Genomic DNA, 18919 nt, shown 5'->3' with positions numbered 1-18919 from the left:
CATAACTGTAACAAATGCCTCAGATAATCAGCTTATAAAGAGAAAAGGGTTATTTTGGTTCAAAGTTTTGGAAGTTTCTGCCCATGATCAGTTGGCCCTGTTGCTTCTGGGCCTATGGCAAAGCAAAACCTCATGACCAAAATATGTGGTGGAATAAAACCATTCACCTTATGGCCAGAGAGCAAAGACAGAGACCAGGATCCTACAATCCCTTATGAAGACACACCTTTAATGACCTGAAGACCTCCCACTAGGTCCCACCGCTCACCACACCACCTCTCACATCTCCAAGCTGAGGAACAAGCCTCTAACACATAGACCATTGGGCATGCCAGATCCAAAATTATAGCACTTGTTCTCAGATTCTTTTGAATCCTGAACTTTCCCTTGTTATAGGTTAAAAAAAAGGATGAACAACAGTGCCAGGAATCCCAAGTTAATGTGAAAGGCAAAAATCACAAATAGTCCAGATTCTCTTGGTGAATTCCTCTCTGGGGCTCCATGGCAGAGATGAAATACTATCTCTGTGAAGTCTAGCATAGCCAATATTCCCTCCATTTGCACTGTTCAAATGTGTATCTTTTTTAAAAAATATTTTTTTGTTGTCAATGGACCTTTATTTTATTCATTTATATGTGGTCTTGAGAATCGAACCCAGTACCTCACACATGCTAGGCAAGTGCTCTGCCACTGAGCCACAGCATCAGCCCTCAACTATGTATCTTGACACAGCTTTCTGGAGAGTGCCAATTACTAATCCATAGGGAAGAGGCCCTGGCCAAGGAGCAAAGTTGGGCACTGGGATGTGCTTTTGCTAGGGCTTGTCGTAGCAAAAACCAGTTACCTGAAACTTCCCACTAGCTAGAAAATCTGCCCCTCCACACAAATCTTCAATAAACTAATGGAATTTTGCTGGGGAGAAGGAAGTTGTACATTTGAAACTGAAGAAAAATAGGACAATTCTGATGGGTGACCAGGATGTGTATATTTCTTTGGGAAGCTGTTGAAATACCTGGATAATTTTAGGGGCAAGTCTGTAGTTCATGGAGGATGAGATTCATCCTTATTGATCAGCTTCAGGAATGCCAATTTTGTCAAAAAAGAATTCTGAATTAAGATTCCTGGCCAAAGAAAACAGAAACTCTTACCCTGAGAAGATAAAATCCTAAACAACACTCAGTTCATGCTAAATTAAGTATCTCTTTGTGAGAAATCACTGTCACACACCTTGTGAGCAGTTTAAAATTCTTTTGTCATTCCAAGTGATGTCAGAAGTAGACATGCAGATCTTTAAGTGCACAATTCACTGAGTTTTGACAAATGTATACACCTGGGTGACCAACAAAACAAGCAAGTCATTCCCAGTGCCCTAGAATGTTCTCTCAGCCTCTTCCCAGGCAGCCCCCTCTACAACCAAGTGGCCCACTAGCCCCATGTCTATCACCACAGATTAAAATTTTACAGTATGTACTTGTATCTGCCTGGCATCACGCTTTTGAGATTTGGGTACATTATTAACCCTCAGCCTTACACTGTTCTAGAGAATGCTGTCCCCATTTTACAGATGAGGACACTGAGCCTCACAAACCAGAGAGGTCTGCAGCAAGGCCATTTAGCTTGAGGGAGGTGGAATTCAAGTCCTGGGTACATCAAGTCTAATCTTAGAGACACTGGTTTTCAAAATCCCCACCCCCTCCTCTCCTCCCATGAATGGAGAAAACAAAATCACTTGAGAATACCAGGGTTCCAGCAAAAAGACCTGTACCGTGGAGATACTTTTAAACACAAAATAGAGCGGTGGGAATAAACTTTTCAAGATTCAAGAGGGGGAAACAAAGTCAAGAGTCATAGCAGACAACTGACTGTTGCGAAATGTTAAAAAGTAATGCCAGATGAAATAAAAGCAAGATAAAAATATTGGTCAGGCTGGTGTTAACAGCAGTGAGATGTTGAGATCGAGGCCCCGGAAGGCTCCTTTGCATGCGTTGCTATTATCTAGCTCAGCTGCCGAAACCCGCTGTGTTAAAGGCGGGAGAGTGGAGCATCCCGTGATAGCACCTGGGTTATTTATCATTAAGTATCACCCCGCTCCACTATATTTTATTATGCTGCCTTTAAAAGGAAGATAATACAAGTATGGTTAATTTGCTTCTCTTCTTTATCTATACAGTGTCATGACCCACCACGGCTTTGTCCCATGAGATCTGTTTTTCAACCCCAAAGAAATCCACAAGAAACTCTCCCTAAAAATTCCATTAATAACCTCTTTCAGCGCGTGTAGGTTGCAGGGTCTGGAACTAAGAATGTTTTAATCTCTTCAGCAAAACAATGTCTCATAATGATGTACAGGACTATTGCTGCACCGATGCAGGATCATACATAATTCAGCACCTTTCACTTTGGCACCACTGTGATATCCTCATTAGCCGTGGCTCACAGTGTCTGTCAGATGGTGTCCATGCGAACGCAGGCATTATATTGTCTTTGAGATGTGCAGCTGCTTCCATGACACTGCCAGTATATAAAAACATGACGCCAGTTTGTTTTATTTAGTGCTAAAACCTTCCAGTTTGTAAAAACAAGGCTGACACAGAGCCTGACATGAGGCAGTGAAAATAATTAGCTCTCATTTTCTCAGCCTCCTATTTCCTTCTCCCTGCTGTGTTCTCTTTCCACTAAACCACCACATGTCAGTCGAAATGGGAGGCAATTAGTGGGCTCATTTCAGTCCCCACAACTGTGCTGAAAAGAAAGTATTTATGATGGCACAATGAACAGCTGAAAGATTAAATAACATTTGCCTTTTGAAAAGAAAATGACTTCTAGCTAAATGGGCAATTTTTGATTATTCTCAAACAAGCTTAGAGTAGTTGGTTTTTAAAATACAAGAAAGGAAAATGAGTCATTTTTAGGTGAAAGAATCAAATAAAACTTGACACAGTAATGCAAATAACTGATGTTTTATTGCAAAATATGTAAATGCGTTATACCCTTAACAATGGCTCGTGTCTAAGGTCAGGGCAGATCGGTGCCAAGTAGACACCAGTGGAGATAAGGTTGTTATGTTGCCTTTTGGGGGGTTGTTATTGGAGTTATGTATGCAAAAGGGGCTTAGGGATGATATTAAAATAAAGTGAAACAAATCAAGTGAGATACTTTCATAGGATGCATTACACACTTGACTATCAAAAATGGTTCAGATGTTAGTTGACATCTTTGGGAAGGGCTGTTTTTTTTTAAACTGTATTTGAAATTGGAAGGTACTAGGTATTCATCTTGCAAAAACAAGAATAGTAAGTCTTGCTGTTCATTTGTGAATAACAAAGAATCTACTTGTCTTAGTCTGGGTTTCTTAACTACTATAGAAGGTGACCTGGCTTACCTAAGTGCTGTTTAATTTTTTTTTAATACTGGGAAATATGCTGCAAATAAGCTTTTACCCAGGACCCTCAAAATGTAAAAACAGCTGTTCTATCTACTGAGTTCTTTTCCCACCTTCATTACTCTAGGGGTGACGACAAGAAACATGGTTTTTGAAAAAGCCCTGGTCTAGGTAGCAGGCACTGCTTACCAGCTGGGCTATTCTCAGTTCCAATTCAGATGTCTAGGATTGAAATAGTTGTCACACATCCTTGATTTCCCAACATAGTGCTTGTAATTCTACTTCAAATAATCTGTCCCTTTTATAGTCAATTATTCTCAAGACCTAATTTTTGGTTTAGAAAACACAAGTCACTATGAGTACAGAGGTTTTCTCAGCACAACTTATAGTGATCCTCAGAGGCTTTTGAAAACCTACTTCAACACCTGTGCCTGTCATCATGGAGTTATCAATGAGGACATTTTCCTCATTTTTAAAAGTCAGCCACAAATTTAAATTGTTTTATCTCTATAAGTTCTAGTTTTACTTTCCACAAACTCAAATCCCAGTTTTTGATTATTTTTACAATATGGTCAGTATCAAACAAGGTGATAATATGAGACAACAGTGACCCAAGGAGATCTAAGCCAGCAATGGACTCCATAGGAGACCAGAGTTCTCTTTGAGTTAACTACACTTAGTATAGCTGGAAACCAGCAATAATGGGTTTGTATTTTTACTCAAGCCTATGTTTTCTCATCTATGCTACATCACTATTCTCTCAAGCAGATTTGCACATAGTTTTTCCCAACTTCAAGTTCAATGACATCAGATTTAAAATCAGCCATGGGAGTATTTACACCATGGAATCTGCAAATGTACAGATCAGGGCCATTTTCTCCAGTCATTAGACATTCCCTGGCATGCTAACTGTACACATGGCTGTCAATCCGTCCGCAGGCATGTGCTGAGACCTTGCCTAGCTCTGCTCTGGTGCTATAGGCGGCTGTCCAACCCATCTGACAGAGTGCATCACCACACTGTAATTAGAAATCAGCGGTGAGTTATGCAATTGTAAAATTCTGAGCTGCATTGGCTTCTTTGCTGTCAATTAAAACTTGTATTTCTCTTTTCAAAAGACCACTCCACAGAGGTGTGAGTGACATACAAAAAGCAGGTCATATTTAAGGTAAGCAACTTGATCAATGTGGAGATAACATTTGTGAAAGCATCACCACAATCTATGCCATTAACCTCCAAAAGTTTTTCCCGTTCTCTTATTATTATCATTGTTTTTATTTTTGGGATAAGAACACTTAATAATATGTCTTCTCAGCAAAATCTTAAGCATACAATACAGTATCCTTAACTATAGGTGATGTGCTGTATAGCTGGTCCTGGAGACTTAACCATCTTGTATAATCCAAGCTTTGTACTCTTTGACTACTACCTCCTTGTTTCTTCTTCCCTAAAACTTGTGTTTTCTTTCTTTTTCTTCTTTTCCAGCATTGGAGAGTGAACCCAGAGGCACTCTACCACTGAGCCACAGCTCAGCCCTATTTTAAAATTTTGAGACAAGGTCTCGCTAAGTTGCTGAGGCTGGCCTCAAACCCTACCACTGTAAGCTTACATACTTAGGCACAAAGATATGTGTCTGTGTACATCTGTCCACTGCCTCTCTGCATGGCTGATCATGAGACATGAACTTCCTTACACTGATTTTTTAAATAAATACAACATATATCGAAGTGAAGAAAAGCTCTGCTTTAAGCTGTTCTGAAATTTACAAAAGGTATTGGCTTTATACTTCCTTACAAAATCCTTTTCTTTGTGCCCTGTTATTTTATTCATGTTTATCTATCCATTTACAAAAATTACACAATAGGAAAAAAAGCTCTATTTGACAGTTTTTGATACTTATAGTGCTCTGAGAAAGGGCTTGGAGATTCAATTAAGTTTATTAAATGCAACATTTCACAAGCAATCTAATAAAGACCTGAGAGCACAATACAAGTGGGAAGCATTTGTAAAATGCAGCATTTTTAACCTATAGATGAAACGACTGGAGAAGCAGAACTATTGATTGAATTTCTTCTGGTGGCGGATGGGTGGGGAAGGGGCCAGGTGCTAACAATGAGGAGTCTGGATGGAGAAAGAGAGAGAAAGGTAGTAAGGGAAAGTCCTCCCGAGACAACTGTCCATTTTGAGGGGAATCATCATTCTGCTTCGACCTCTTCAAAACATTCCTCTCATTTTCTCTTCTTGGATCTCTTGACCCCTCAAAATACCTCTCAAAAGGAAATCAGAAGAGATAGCCATTTGGAAGGGATGGTTTGATGTCAGCAGCAGACCCCTATTTTAGGGCCCACTGTTGGAGAGTCTTGGGAGAGGCGGGGTGCTGTCTCCTTCCACCCTCCTCTTCTCTGGGTTCAGTTCAGACCCACGGGAACTGGGCTGTGTCAGGTTTCCTTTGTCTCACTGGGGACACGGGGAAATAAGGACTCACCTAGGTCTGACTGTTCAGCACTCACCAGCAATGGAGGTCTCCCGAATAGTTCCTTCCTCTGCTTTTGAATTTTTATGACACAAAGTCTCAAAAAGATCTTGGTGAGAAAACTGCTGGGTGATTTGATAGTTTATCCCTTGGCAATTTGAGAATCAATATTCCTGACTGGCGAGCTGATAAGAGATATAATAATAAACTCTATGCAGCTGAATATTTCAATAAAAAAGGGTGGTTGCTACCCTGGGGAGTGCACAAAGCTGCCTGAAATTCAGAAAGCTGCTTTCCTTTTGTGCCAAGTCAAAGGCTTTAGATTACAAAACACAAGGCGATTTCCACACAAAACAAAAATTGTGGTAATGTAGTATTATTAACTGACAAAAAAAAATATTGATTACCAATGTACCTACTTTGGGGGATGATGGTACTTTCCAGAAAGAGGTGATAATTACACAGTGGTTAAGCCTGGGAACTGGATCTTTCCCTTACCAGGTGGGGACACTGGGTGAGGAATTTCACATCTCTGTTTTTCCTCATGAGGAGGCTAATACAGGAATGATGCTCCCCATCATGTTGAGCTCTAATGATGAAAGAATGTTTGCAAAATGCTCACTGCAGTGTCAACCAGAAGTTCAGGTAATAATAATTATCACAGGCATTTCCTGCCCCTCACATGGGAGACATTCAGGCTGAATATGACCCTATTTCTGCCAGACTGATTGCATAACTTCTAGGCTGCCTCAACATACAATATTATTTAAATGAATAAATAACTTTACTCTCTAGAAACAGGTCAATTGAGTAAAACTCATTCTCATTTATTAATTTTTTTTGGCAGTGCTGGGGATGGAACCCAGAATCTCACCCATCCTAGGCAAGTGTGCTACCACTGAGCTACTCCCTAAGCCCCTCACTTATTAATTTAAGTTGCTAGTGAAGTTTTTGTTCAATCATGTATTTTTGCCCCCCGTCAGGTTGTTTCAGAAAAAAAAAGAAGTGAAAAAGGGCATTTGATTGTGAGAGAATGCTTGTAGCATGCTGTTGGAGCCTGGTTGAGTCCTGGTTCCCTAGGGGATACAGCTGTAAAGACTAAGGTCATGGACGAGGTGTCACTGCACTGACCCTTGATATTTGAGAGGGCACAGGGCACTCAAACGCAGAAGGCTTTTCAAGATTCTGTGAATCAGCCTTGTTTTGTGCCATGATCCATTTGGTTGTCAAATGAAGTTAAGAAAAATAATCTAGTTTGAATTTTTAGAAGAAAAGGTTGACAGATCTTACAATGAAAGCATTTCTCCCCTGCATCTATTTGTTTGTATGTATAATAATCATACTTTCACTGTTTGCTCTTAATAGGCTTAAAGTTGCTAAAACAGCAAACCAATTTTAAGGGGTATTAGCTACCAGTCCTTCTCAAAGGCAAAGGGAAAATGTAGTCACTGTTTGATGATAAGGTCACTGTCAGGCATTATTCCCAAAGGTTCCTATTAGAACACACCTCTCATTTTACTTGTGAAAGAAAAGGTGATATCAAGCAAATGTCTCTGATCTGCAAACTCAGGTTTGGGAAGAACATCCAAAGCTCCAGCCTACTCTCAGTGCTCATCCTAGTCGTAACAGAGTGGGGTGGATGTGAGGCTCTATCTGTTCTGGGGAGATGGGTACATTACTCAGTTAATTGAGGTTTTGAGGAAGTCTTTTACTTTTTCTTCTTCATCTTCTTCTTTTTTCTTCTTCTTTCTTTCTTTCTTTCTTTTTTTTTTTTTGGTGGTGGATCCTAACTTTATAGGTCAAAGAAACAGGATTTCCATATAGGGAGTTAGAATTTCAATTCAAGCACATTTATAAGATAGTATTTTATAACGTGAAGGCACAGGTTGGCATAATTGGGTGGTTGATCTATTCTAGGATTGTTTCATTTCAGTTTGTAGATGGCTTAAATATCTTGGGTCAGGTATGAGAGCTAGCACGTATTTAATACAAAGACAAAAACAAAGTCATACTTTCTGGTCTCCCCTCTGTCCTCACCTCACCCCAGGCTGGCCACACACTTTCTCTTGTTTTTTCTTTCCTAATAAGCGATGACAATACTGTGCCTTGGGCACCTCACATAAATGTTAAGGGGACAAAAGGGACACATTTATAAAATACTTCAGATCTTTATAAAAAAGTGTTCTCCAAGCATAAGCTTTAAACATTATATTCAGGCAATTATTTTGCAATTTCCCATCAACCTCTTCAAGCTTCGATTCAATAAAAAAGTTTTTCCGGATTGATCTCACCCATGCCAATGGCCAATGACTTCTTTATACATTTATCACCTTGGCATTGCAATTTTCTTTTCCTTTTTTTTTGCGGTGCTAGGGACTGAACCCAGGTTTTTGTACTCACTAGGTTATCACTGACCCACACCCCCAGCTCAGCTAGTTTACTTTTGTGTGTGTGTGTGTGTGTGAGTGTGTGTGTGTGTGTGTTTGTGGTACTGGGGATTGAACCCATGGCTTTGTGCATGTGAGGCAAGCACTCTAACCATTGAGTTAAATCCCCAGCCCTCAGCTAGTTTACTTTTGATCTGTTGTGTTATAACACCTTCTATCCAGTTGCCCATAATAGACACCTTTGGTATCATCCTGGCTCCTCCCTCTCGCACCATCTCCACCTAAGTGCACCCTGGGATACACAGCACTTCCATGACACTGCCATAGCCTCGTTGCTTATCACATACCAGTTGCTTTTCTGCATTGCCTACTCATGGATGTTTCTCACTCTGGCCTGGTCCTTCCCAGTTCATCCTCCTCTGTGTTTCTGAGAGATCTTTAAAAGATAAAAATCGGATCCTGTCTACTCTGTTTAAACACTTCAAACTCCTTTAGCTTAGCACCAGAAGATAGTTCTTTTCCACCAGTCCCCCTCTCCAGGCTTAATTCCTATTACACTATTCCCCTGCTCCCTGCCAAGTCTCCTTAGAGGGAGGTGAGTTGAGAGGTCCCATGGAAGGCAGCCCAAGAAGAGTTCCCCACGTTTCCTTGGCTTCATTGCCTGAATGCCTGCACACACTGTTCCTTTGCCTTCAACACCCACTCCCTACCTAGCAAATCTTAATGGTTTTCAAATTTTAGTTGAAGCATCTACTTTTTTTTTTTTTTTTGGTGCCAGGGATTGAACCCAGGGGCACTCAACCTCTGAACCACATCCCCAGCACTTTTTGTATTTTTTGTAGAGACAGGGTCTTGCTCAGTTGCTTAGGGCCTCACTAAGTTGCTGAGGCTGACTTTGAACTCCTGATCCCTCTGCCTCAGATTCCCAAGCCCTAGGGTTACAGGCGTGCCCCACAGTGCCCAGCTAGTTTAAGTACCACTTCTATAAGGAGGACTTTAAGACCCCCCCGACCCCTCTCTCATCTGTACTAGATGTTCATCCTCTTCATGCTCATCGAGTGGCACTGGAAAGCCTCATCCTTTTGCACTATAACCATTCATTGATCTTGCCTGCTTCTCCCAGCAAGCTGTGCACTTCTTGCAAGCGGGGACTATGCTTCTTGACTTTGTATTCTGAACATGTAGCATTCTGAGTCAGGCACATAGTTGGTCCTTAGTAAACGTCTGCTGCATGAATGAATGAAATTATTACTCTGGATGGGTGACCCAGGAACCACAGAACATGGAAAGTTGTGTAACTTTAGGCTTGTGGATCAACCATGACTCAAGAAGCCTATATGATAATGATCAAACATAGACCATTGTATTGGTCTCAAATACCACCTATAGCTTCTGATTTTTACTAAAAATTTATTTTTTAGTTTTCCATGTTAGTAAGTCATTTCTTCATTAACTGAAAATACTTTCTTATTTGAGATCTCTATTGACACATCTCTTTCAAGAAAATTTTTCTCCTTTTTGACTGTATACAAGCCATAAAAAGCCTTAAACAAAGAGAATTCACAAATTTTAAGTGTTATGTACTTGAGGATACCAACAGACGCAAATTGAAATCTGCACTCTGTCTACCATCAGATGGACTTGGGGGTGCAGCTACATAATTTCAGGATAGAAGGGCTGTTTACTGTTGTTGGAGAAAGAGGGACTTTTGCTCTCTGGTCCCCTTTATATGTCTGCTTCTAACTATAAGAATGAATAGACAGTGACCTGTTCACAGAGGGAAGAGAAAATTATTCATATACAAGAAACTTGGATTCAGAGTGGCTCTCCTTCCACCAAGAGTATGGCCAGAAGCATCAGTATCCCTGTAGTGGTGCAGGCAGGACACTCCCTGTCAGGTGTCTAGAAAGGACAGCTTTTGAAGGCCCAGGTGAAACTCAACCCTTACAACAACTTCCAGTCTCTCCCAAGAACCAGTTCCTAGACTGGTGTGGCTTTACTGATGACTACCCTCTGGGCCACTGGGCCAGGGCCAGCCCTCCCATGGCAAATGGTTACAGGTATGAAGACTCGCATTGAGACTTCCCTTGGCTCCTAAAGAGAAAAGGACAAGCCATGCAGTAGCTAAGAGCTTGGGTTCTGGTGACAAAGGCCAGAGTTTGAGTCCTCATTCTGCAAATGTTGTCCACGTACTCCCTGTGCAAGTTTCCACATTTGCAAAGTGGGGGGAAGTAGCATTTACGCTTCAGTTCTGTATGCTTGGTACATGATAAGAGTTCAAGTAATAGAAGTTATCTTGATTATTCGCTTTTCTGGTCATCTGAAATAACACAAAACTATTGAAATTCTAATTCACATGCTACCTAGACAAATCAGTTTTTTTCCAGATTCTAAAAAATGACATAAAGTGAAAAACCTGATTGAATGAGTGTTAACCTAAGGTCCCACCACCCTTTTTGGAGCTGATAGTTTGGGTCTCTCTATTATCTAGAATTACATCCTCAGTGTTGTTTTACTCTCTGTATTATAGAGCTGATTTTCCTCAAGACTCAGAGATCAGGAAGCCGTGATACTGAGCAGAATGAATATCACTTTGGTATCCACCACCTTCCCTTCCCTTCCATACTTTGCTGAGAGTCACCTTGAGAGTTTGGTGGCCTCTTGTAGGATTCTTCACTGACTGAGAAAATAAGCCTCCTGGATTGGATTACAGAGGCTGCCAGCAGCCTGTCAGTTCAATTCTATTTTATAAAGTCTATAAGTTACTCAGAATCAAGTTACCAGGTGGCTGGCGGATGGGAGTTACAGGACAGCAAAAGAGTAAATTAGATTGAAATTCACCCAAAAGATCTGAAATATGATTTACCTGTGGGCCAGTTCCTGGTTTCAAGTGAAAACCAAAAACAAGTTCAAGGTTCACTATTTTTTCCTCATTTTCTTCAGGTTCACCTCCTGAGTCCTAAAACAGAAAACCAAGTCCCATTTATTCTGTGTAGCTTTTTTACTTTGACTTCTTATATAAAGCAGATGATTTCTTATTGCTAGTTTTTTTTTTTTCATTCTAATATACTGGAAAAAAATCTACTTTGGTCATTTTGGATTAAGCTACAAGTTACAAGTTACAATCGCTCAAAGCAAGAGAAATGACAGGCTTTTGGGAACTTTACCAAGTGACTTATCTACACACTTCAGATTGAATGTCACCATCTTTTTCACAATATATCTTGCAATTTCATCCTAAAATGCACTTTGTGGAGGTGCATTGTGAGATTTCAACTTGAGAGTTTCAAGACACCCAAGATGTGCACAAGTTATTCCCAAAGAGGAATTCTGCAGTTCCTAGAGTATATATGGATGGAGGATCCAAGAACTTGCATATGGAGAACCATGGTAGTTGCTGAATGAGTAGAGGTCTGTGTATTAATTCAAAGTTTTTGCTGACTTTATAACAAAGTATGCCATATGCTTAGATTATGTTCAGAATAATATGTTAAGTACAATAGTACTTAATGTTTTGTTAATATTTTAACTAGTAGAGAATAAGGATACTCCTAACCCTAGGTTTTGTTTTCTTGCAGACAACTGTGGTCCAAAAGTATTAGATAGAAAATTCCAGAAATTAAAAATTCATAAGTTTAAATATCTTTTATTCGAGCATATTGTTATAATTGTTCTATTTTATTCTTGGTTATTGCTGTTAATTTCCAACGATGCCTAATTCATTTTATAATAGGTAAGTATGTATAGGGGAAAATAGTAGATACAGTTTGATACTAACTTCAGGTTCAGGCATCCACAAGGGATATTGGAATGTATTCCTTGTGGATTAGGGGGACTGCTGTATGAATATGTCACTCAAACAATAACCCCTCCCTTAATGTGGTGACAACCCAGAGTTCTAGTGTGTGAATTCCTTTAGTGATTGACCAGTCGCAGGAAGGTCTCCAGAGCAGGTGGGAGGCCAATGTCACCTATAATACCGGCACTTCCATCTTCTAGCCACTCAGATGAGATGTGTTGTTCTTATCATGAATGTTTTGTTAATATTTTAACTGGCATAGAAGAAACCATATATGCACACATCCTAGTCTTCAAAGGGCCTTTTGTTGGACAGATATGATTAAATTTAACTTCAAACATCAGTTTCCAACATTGGCAAATTTAGGTGTGGATGTGGCAGGTGCATGTGTCAATAAAAGTTGCACACTTTCAGTAAGAAAAAAAAAACTTACCTTAATTAGTGGTGGGAAGTGAAAAAAGTTCAGATAATCATGTGTTAGTTTCTCAATGGCCGACTATAAAAAAAAATACATGATTTCATTAATGGCTGAATACACCAAGAAAGGATTAAATTATTGGTCCCATATAAAAGCATCCTTTATTTTATAGTTCATAAAATATCTTGGGGATGTAAATATCTATCATTTATGGAGCACATATCTGATTGTCCAACGTAGGGTAGGCAGTTATAATTATTTAAAGGAACAGAAAGACTTTAAAGATGTCAAACTTTAGACTACGCATTAAATAAAAACCATTCTTCAAGCACTGGTATTGTGTGACAAATTAATGTCCTAGTGTATAAAGTGCAGTTATCATTCTGTGTCAACTGTAGGGAAAACCAAAAAGTGCAGGAATAGAACACCAGAGGCATTCAGAAAGGCTGCAGCCTCACTACAGGGTTTGGTTGCAAGGACTTTCCTCCGTGCAGGGGTCCAGCACACCCCTGGTGAAACACAAAGAAATCTTAAAAGATAGTAGGTTAGTTTAGAGTATGAGTTTTTGACACTCATTAGAAAATATATACTTTTTCTGTAAACTGATCATGTAGGGGAAAAAGAAGTACCAATCTGAGAAAAACTGGATGCATTTTTTTGTCCTAAAGCAAAATGAAATTGCTGACACTTGACAATGTAATGAACATTTACTGGATGTTCAATCTTCTTCCTTACACCTGGCTCCTCCACATCAAGACTTGCACGCTCAGGGGAGAAGGCAGCCCCAGACAGGCTTAGAGGGAGGGCCAATTGTAGAAAAGGAGAGAGGATGTGCTGCTCCAGTTTCCAGTTTCATCACCTATCCTTGGGCAGAGAGACCCTTCAAGAAGGTATACAGTGAGGATTGTGCCTTCCTTAGTGAAAGAGCAAAAAATGAAGGTCACGATCTCACCACCAGGCCGTGTATACTTGTGTGTATGCATGTGCGCGTGTGCATCTACGTGTATACAATAGATGTTCCTGACAAGTATCAGGAGGGCTCATCTAGCCTGGAGATGCTCACAGGGCCGCGTCCCCAAAGGCCCAGCTTGAAGCATTATTCATTCTAACTGCCTTAAGAGTATGGTAGCTCCCTTGGAACAAGTTTCCACGACCTTTTCCCTTCATTTTTCCCTCTCACAGAAGTGTGTCAGAAATACCCACGTTCCAGTTGGGTTTAATGGAGCGCCATCTGTTGGCCAAGGCCCCACCGGGAGCCATTCTAATGCAGCCCAGCTGTGGTGGTGAGGTGGCCTTGCATTCCTGACTGTGGAGAATCACCCCTGTGTACTGTTTTTATATGCATGGGCAGACTCACCTAGGTCCTGAGACAGAGCTGACCACCCGGGGAGACCCTCTGGGTCCTGGGGAGGACACTGCTCTTACCCCACCCCATGTGCTGCTTCCCATGAGGGCATTTTCTCCCTGCATGTTTGGTGGCATCTCTGCAGCATGATTAGACCCTTTTGGTCACTGTTTGTATCTCGCAGCTGTTTCAACAGTGGCCTCTGTAACACCATTCTCCCCCATTCCCCACTTCCCAGACACACACCCCTTCTTCTCTCTCCTGCCCAGGCTCATTTGACCCTCCTTGCTACCTGTGGCCTTTATACAGGCCCCTGGTCAATCAGACAGACAGCTGCCCAGATGGAAGGGGTCTAGTCTAGATCAGGGGTGTTAAGTGTAGCTGCGCTTTCCTTCTTTCTTTTAGTATTTAAAAAAAAAAAAATATATATATATATATATATGTGTGTGTGTGTGTGTGTGTGTATTTTAGTTATACACACACACACATATATATATATTTTAGTTATACATGGACACAATGTCTTTATTTTGTTTATTTATTCATTTATTAATGAAATTCTTTTTTTTATACCTTTATTTTATTTTTATGTGGTGCTGGGGGTCAAACCCAGTGCCTCATGCATGCTAGGCAAGCGCTGTACCACTGAGCCACAACCCTGGCCCTTGTTTGTTTATATTTACGTGGTGCTGAGGATCGAACCCAGTGCCTCATATGTGAAAGGCAAGCGCTCTGCCACTGAGCCACAACCCCAGCCCCTATTAGTAATTTTTAATGGTGGAAAATTCATGTACCATAAACTTAGCCATTTAAAAATGTGCCCCCGAGTGGCATTTGTACCTTCATGGTGTTGTGCAACCACTCTCTCTAAAACACATTCCAACACATTTCCATCATCCCAAGGGGACTCTGCACCCACTCAGCGGCCACTGCCCATTCCCCCATCACTTCCAGCCCCTGGCAGCCATTCATCTGTTTTCTGTCTGTATGGATGCACACAACCCAGATACTTCACATAATGGAATACAAATGTGACCTTTCGTCCTGGCTTCCTTCACTGAGCATCAGGTTTCAAGGCTCATCCACCTGCAGCAGGACCTGGATTTCGCTGGGCTCCTCCAAGAACCTGTGAACAGCTCTCTTCCCGGTGCCCCATTCCCTGCTCCTGTTCACAGCCTGCTATCTGACTGTTCCTCTCTAGATTATAACCTCCTCAGTGTTTTTCAAAATCCAGCCTCTCTTTTCTAATCCACTTTAAGACATCCAGAAGTGAAGTTTAAACACATCCATTCTCTCCTGCTCTGTCAAATTCCAGACCTCCGGCCTAAAGTTGGAAGCAGTCCAGAACCTGGCCAGACCTGCCTTAGACTTTGGCCATGATGAGTTCTAGTCCCCGCCCAGGCTCCCACCAGAAAGAGCTGCCCGCTGCCCCTTCTAACACAACCAATCTGCTCTGCTCCTCTCCGTCTCTTCCCTGCCTCTCTTATCTGCTTCCTCTCTTCCTTTTCCCACTTCTGTCTATATTCCAAATTCTGTTCTTCCTCCAAGATCCAGCTCAAAGCCCCCACTCTGTGACGTTTCCCCTTTCCTCCCCTTTTCTGCTCCTCCCCAGTAATGAATTGCCTCTCTTCTTCCAACTGCTCATAAGAAGTTGCTTGTGCATGTTTTATCTCTCTTCAGGCATATAAATTCCTTAAGGGCAGGATGATTCTCTGACTCTTCACAGGCCAAGTCTTGCAATTAGTAGGCATTCACTGAATTTGTTGAGCAATAAACAGTAAATTTGAACATTACTCGTCTTGATACTAACAACCAGCATGAATGGGCCACTTTGGTTGTTCTCAGCCAAGTCTGGGAATATTTAAATCACTTGCGGTTTGTTGAGGTATCACGGCTTACCATTCCTTTCCCCTCTAACTAGTACTTAAGGAATACTGGTCCTTTTTAAAAGACAGCAGAAGGGAAGGGGAGGTAGGAACATCTTATTTGGCATTTGCTACATAGGACAGGGTTTATAAAATTTCTCTTTTGGAACTTTGGAACTTCTCTGTATATTATTGAAATTAATTTTTCGTACTGTAAACATCTAAGCCAGCATAGCTTTTCAGGATGAACTTGGCATACCCAGAGGCCAAGATTAAGTTCTTTGCTAGCCTTTGAGATGTATGTTGATGCATGAGCTTTCTTGCCCATTTTGTGGGAGGGAAATGTCAGAAAGTTCTTGCTTTCTGCCTTATAGATGGTCTCTGGTGGTTTTGTGCCAAGCCATTGTCTGAAGGGTGCCAAAAGACTGTAAGATGTTTCTTACATGGATCTGGGTCCGTGAGATGAAGTGAGTGGGTGTTCTTTGGACTTTGTGGTGATTTCTCTAGAAAAGCCAATATGAGTGGCTCCGGGGTAAAGGGAAGTTAGCTGGCATGTTGACAGATTGTGAAGGTGTGGATTTGGATAGAAAGTTGCTTTTTTTCTACTTTTCCTCCTTTATTTGATTTCTGCCCTTTCTAACCCGTGAATACCCCTCCATCTACCCACATTGCCGGTGAGGGCTCTGGGAAGCAAACTTGATTTTATCCTGGTTAAGATCTCTCTGGAAATTGTTCTCTGATCAATAACATTGCTCACAGGTATCTGCAATTCCTATTAGATTTGAGGAACTAAAAAACACAAAACCAAACACACAAAACCCAACCTGATTCCTAAATGGCAAAAAAGCAACAAAAACAAAAATGAAAGTAGAGGTTTAGTTTGAAATTATTCAGGACTGAAGTTTTAGGGGAAACATTAGGAATTCCTGAGTTCAGTGGGGCATTAGAATATACATGTGTTGATGTCTATTCCAGGTGACAATTATGAAGATTACAAAAGCAACCACACATTCCCATGACTTCAGGTTACCTCTCTGGCTTAGGTTCCCTCAGGCCATGCACAAGTTCCAGTCCCAGAGGGACTCCTAATGGATATTTGGCTTCCCCAGCATGAAATGGATTAAGTGGCCTCCTGCCAGTGCGGGTGTGGTGCCATACTGCTCGGCTCACAGGTCCTCAAACACACTGAGCTTTCTCCCACACCCAGGCCTTGCCACAGGCAGTGCCTCTCCAGACATCCTGCCCTATCTTTCACCTGGGGAACACCTACTTGTCTTCAGCTGTCAACTCCTTCATCACTTCTTCACAAAAGCCTCCCTCATCCCAACCCACCTCACCTGTGTGGCATTGCTCAGAAGTCATTTCATCATGATTGCACGAAAACTATTCATCTTCCCCACTAGACTAGGAACTTCCTGAGGGCACAGGAGTGATATTAGGGTACATTCAGGTCACACCTGATGTGTGATGGGTTAACTTGTCTGTCGTGGGATTATGAGGGGGGAGGGGAAAGGGGGAGCAGCTGAATATGGACAGATACAAGAAGAAGCATTTCAGCTGTAACTTCAGCACTGACTGTTTCTACCCCCAGCTGCTAACACCACCTGTTGCATGCATAGCAGGTGCTCAGTAAATAATTGTGGATGGGATGTTTTTCCTTGCAAGGTACCTTAAAATGAATGATGTGTCCTTTGGAGACGATGCCCATGTCTTTGAAGTCTTCTTCCTCCAGCAGCAGCAGTCGCTTGCCTGTGATGTTGTTTTCCTTAAACAAACTTGCATAGCCACTCATCTCCACTGAAGAGTCACCTGGGGGAAGAGAGGAGACGGAAGAAGAGGTTAGAATAAGTCATGTCCCCGACAAAGTTAACTCCATGAATAAAAAGGTAACTTATTCCACTTGCCTTTTCTGACGAGCTGCTGAACCCAAAAATACTGTGAAGAGAGGACATACATGGTTTGGAAAATTCACACACAGCATTTTCAACAGGTGAAAATATCTCTAATTCCTGGCTCAGCCACAAAGGTAAGATGGGAGAGTTTCTCTGATTTTAAAATCTCAAGCTTTGAAATTGGAGAGATCCCTCTCTTTGTGGGGCATTTCCTTGGGAGAAATGTTAAAATGTTTTCAAGAGGGTGGTTAAAGTGGTTTTTCCACAGATGTGCCCATGGTCTCTGGACTGCCCAGGGGCACTATATTCAGGAGTTGTATGAGTAACAGGGCTCACACAGCAGTGCACAGAGAGATGGACAGAATGAATCCTCTGTCCTAGGCTTGTCTGGTCATGACATAGCCACGTGGCCCTGGACGAGTCAAAGCATGGAACTTCCTGTGTGGAGTGAGGAGGCTAGACCAGTGAACCCTTATCCTTTTATCTCACTTGGCACCTGATCACACTGGCCTCTGACATTACCTTCTATGTGTGAAGGCACATAGAAGGCCAGGTTCAGTCCCTCTGACTTTCTGGGGAGCCCTTGACCCTGAAATTTTATTTAAATGGCCTAGAAACCACTCAAACTCAGAGCAAAGACTAAAAATAACTGTTGTAATCCAAGTGCTTTAACAATTTCTTTTCAAAGCAGAGGGGCCAAGTTTGCAGCTAGGGATAAAGAGATTATGTGCAGGCTTGGGAATAAAGGAGACCCTAAGTCCTCTTTCCGTGGTAAGCAGGGTTGGCAGGAGAGTTAGTGTTACTGGGGCTCAGAACCTGAGAACTGGTGCCAAGTTTCCTCCCCTGCAGGAGCCAGAGACAACCTAATGCTGAAAGTTTTACTTCAGAGGAATACAAAGAGCAGAAAGGGAAATGCCCTGGCCCACAAATCGGGTTGGGCTAGGTGAATGGAGCTTCTGAAGAGGATCTAGCAGCGAGAGTGTTCCTGGAGGCACTGGGTCTATTCCCTGAGATGGGGTCCAGCCTGTGAAGACTATGCTCCATCTTTATATTTTTCTTCATTTAATGATGCCCTCTAGCTTGTAAAACAGACCTGGACAGTCCCTGAGGGCTCCGATCAGGAATTCTCCTACCTGTTTTGTCACTAAGGAAACAGATATGGAGATAAGTAGGATTGTTCCTCAGGGCTTCTACCTGGAGCGTGGTGCGGAAGACTTCCTTTGGACTTAAATATTCTGCCCGCATCCTCTCAGCATCCTCTCATCCTGGAGCTCCTCTGGCTATGGCTGCAGAGGATGTCTGAGAGCACTGTGTCCATTCCTCCTGGGGAAGGCCAGAGCAAGGATGGCAAATATGAA

General features: G+C 41.8%; 1 protein-coding gene across 6 annotated transcripts in view; it reads right to left on the bottom strand.

Annotated features, from left to right (window-relative positions):
• Map3k20 (mitogen-activated protein kinase kinase kinase 20) overlaps nucleotides 1-18919 on the bottom strand; it is a 172541-nt gene that overhangs the window by 17410 nt on the left and 136212 nt on the right. For 4 of the 6 annotated variants that reach the window (XM_048812504.1, XM_048812505.1, XM_048812503.1 and 1 more), the window contains 4 exons: nucleotides 17574-17604; nucleotides 17339-17478; nucleotides 12475-12537; nucleotides 11109-11201 (listed from right to left, as the gene is read on the bottom strand). In XM_048812504.1, the coding sequence (XP_048668461.1) occupies nucleotides 11109-11201; nucleotides 12475-12537; nucleotides 17339-17478; nucleotides 17574-17604 (327 nt within the window). Of the gene's footprint in view, nucleotides 1-6004; nucleotides 6041-11108; nucleotides 11202-12474; nucleotides 12538-17338; nucleotides 17479-17573; nucleotides 17605-18779; nucleotides 18885-18919 lie in introns of those variants that run through there. The other 2 variants (XM_048812506.1, XM_048812509.1) reach the window with 2 other exon arrangements.

This window comes from Marmota marmota, unplaced genomic scaffold, assembly GCF_001458135.2.
Source record: "Marmota marmota marmota unplaced genomic scaffold, marMar, whole genome shotgun sequence".
NCBI classification, from domain to species: domain Eukaryota; kingdom Metazoa; phylum Chordata; class Mammalia; order Rodentia; family Sciuridae; genus Marmota; species Marmota marmota.
This window is presented reverse-complemented; position numbering and strand designations above follow the sequence as displayed.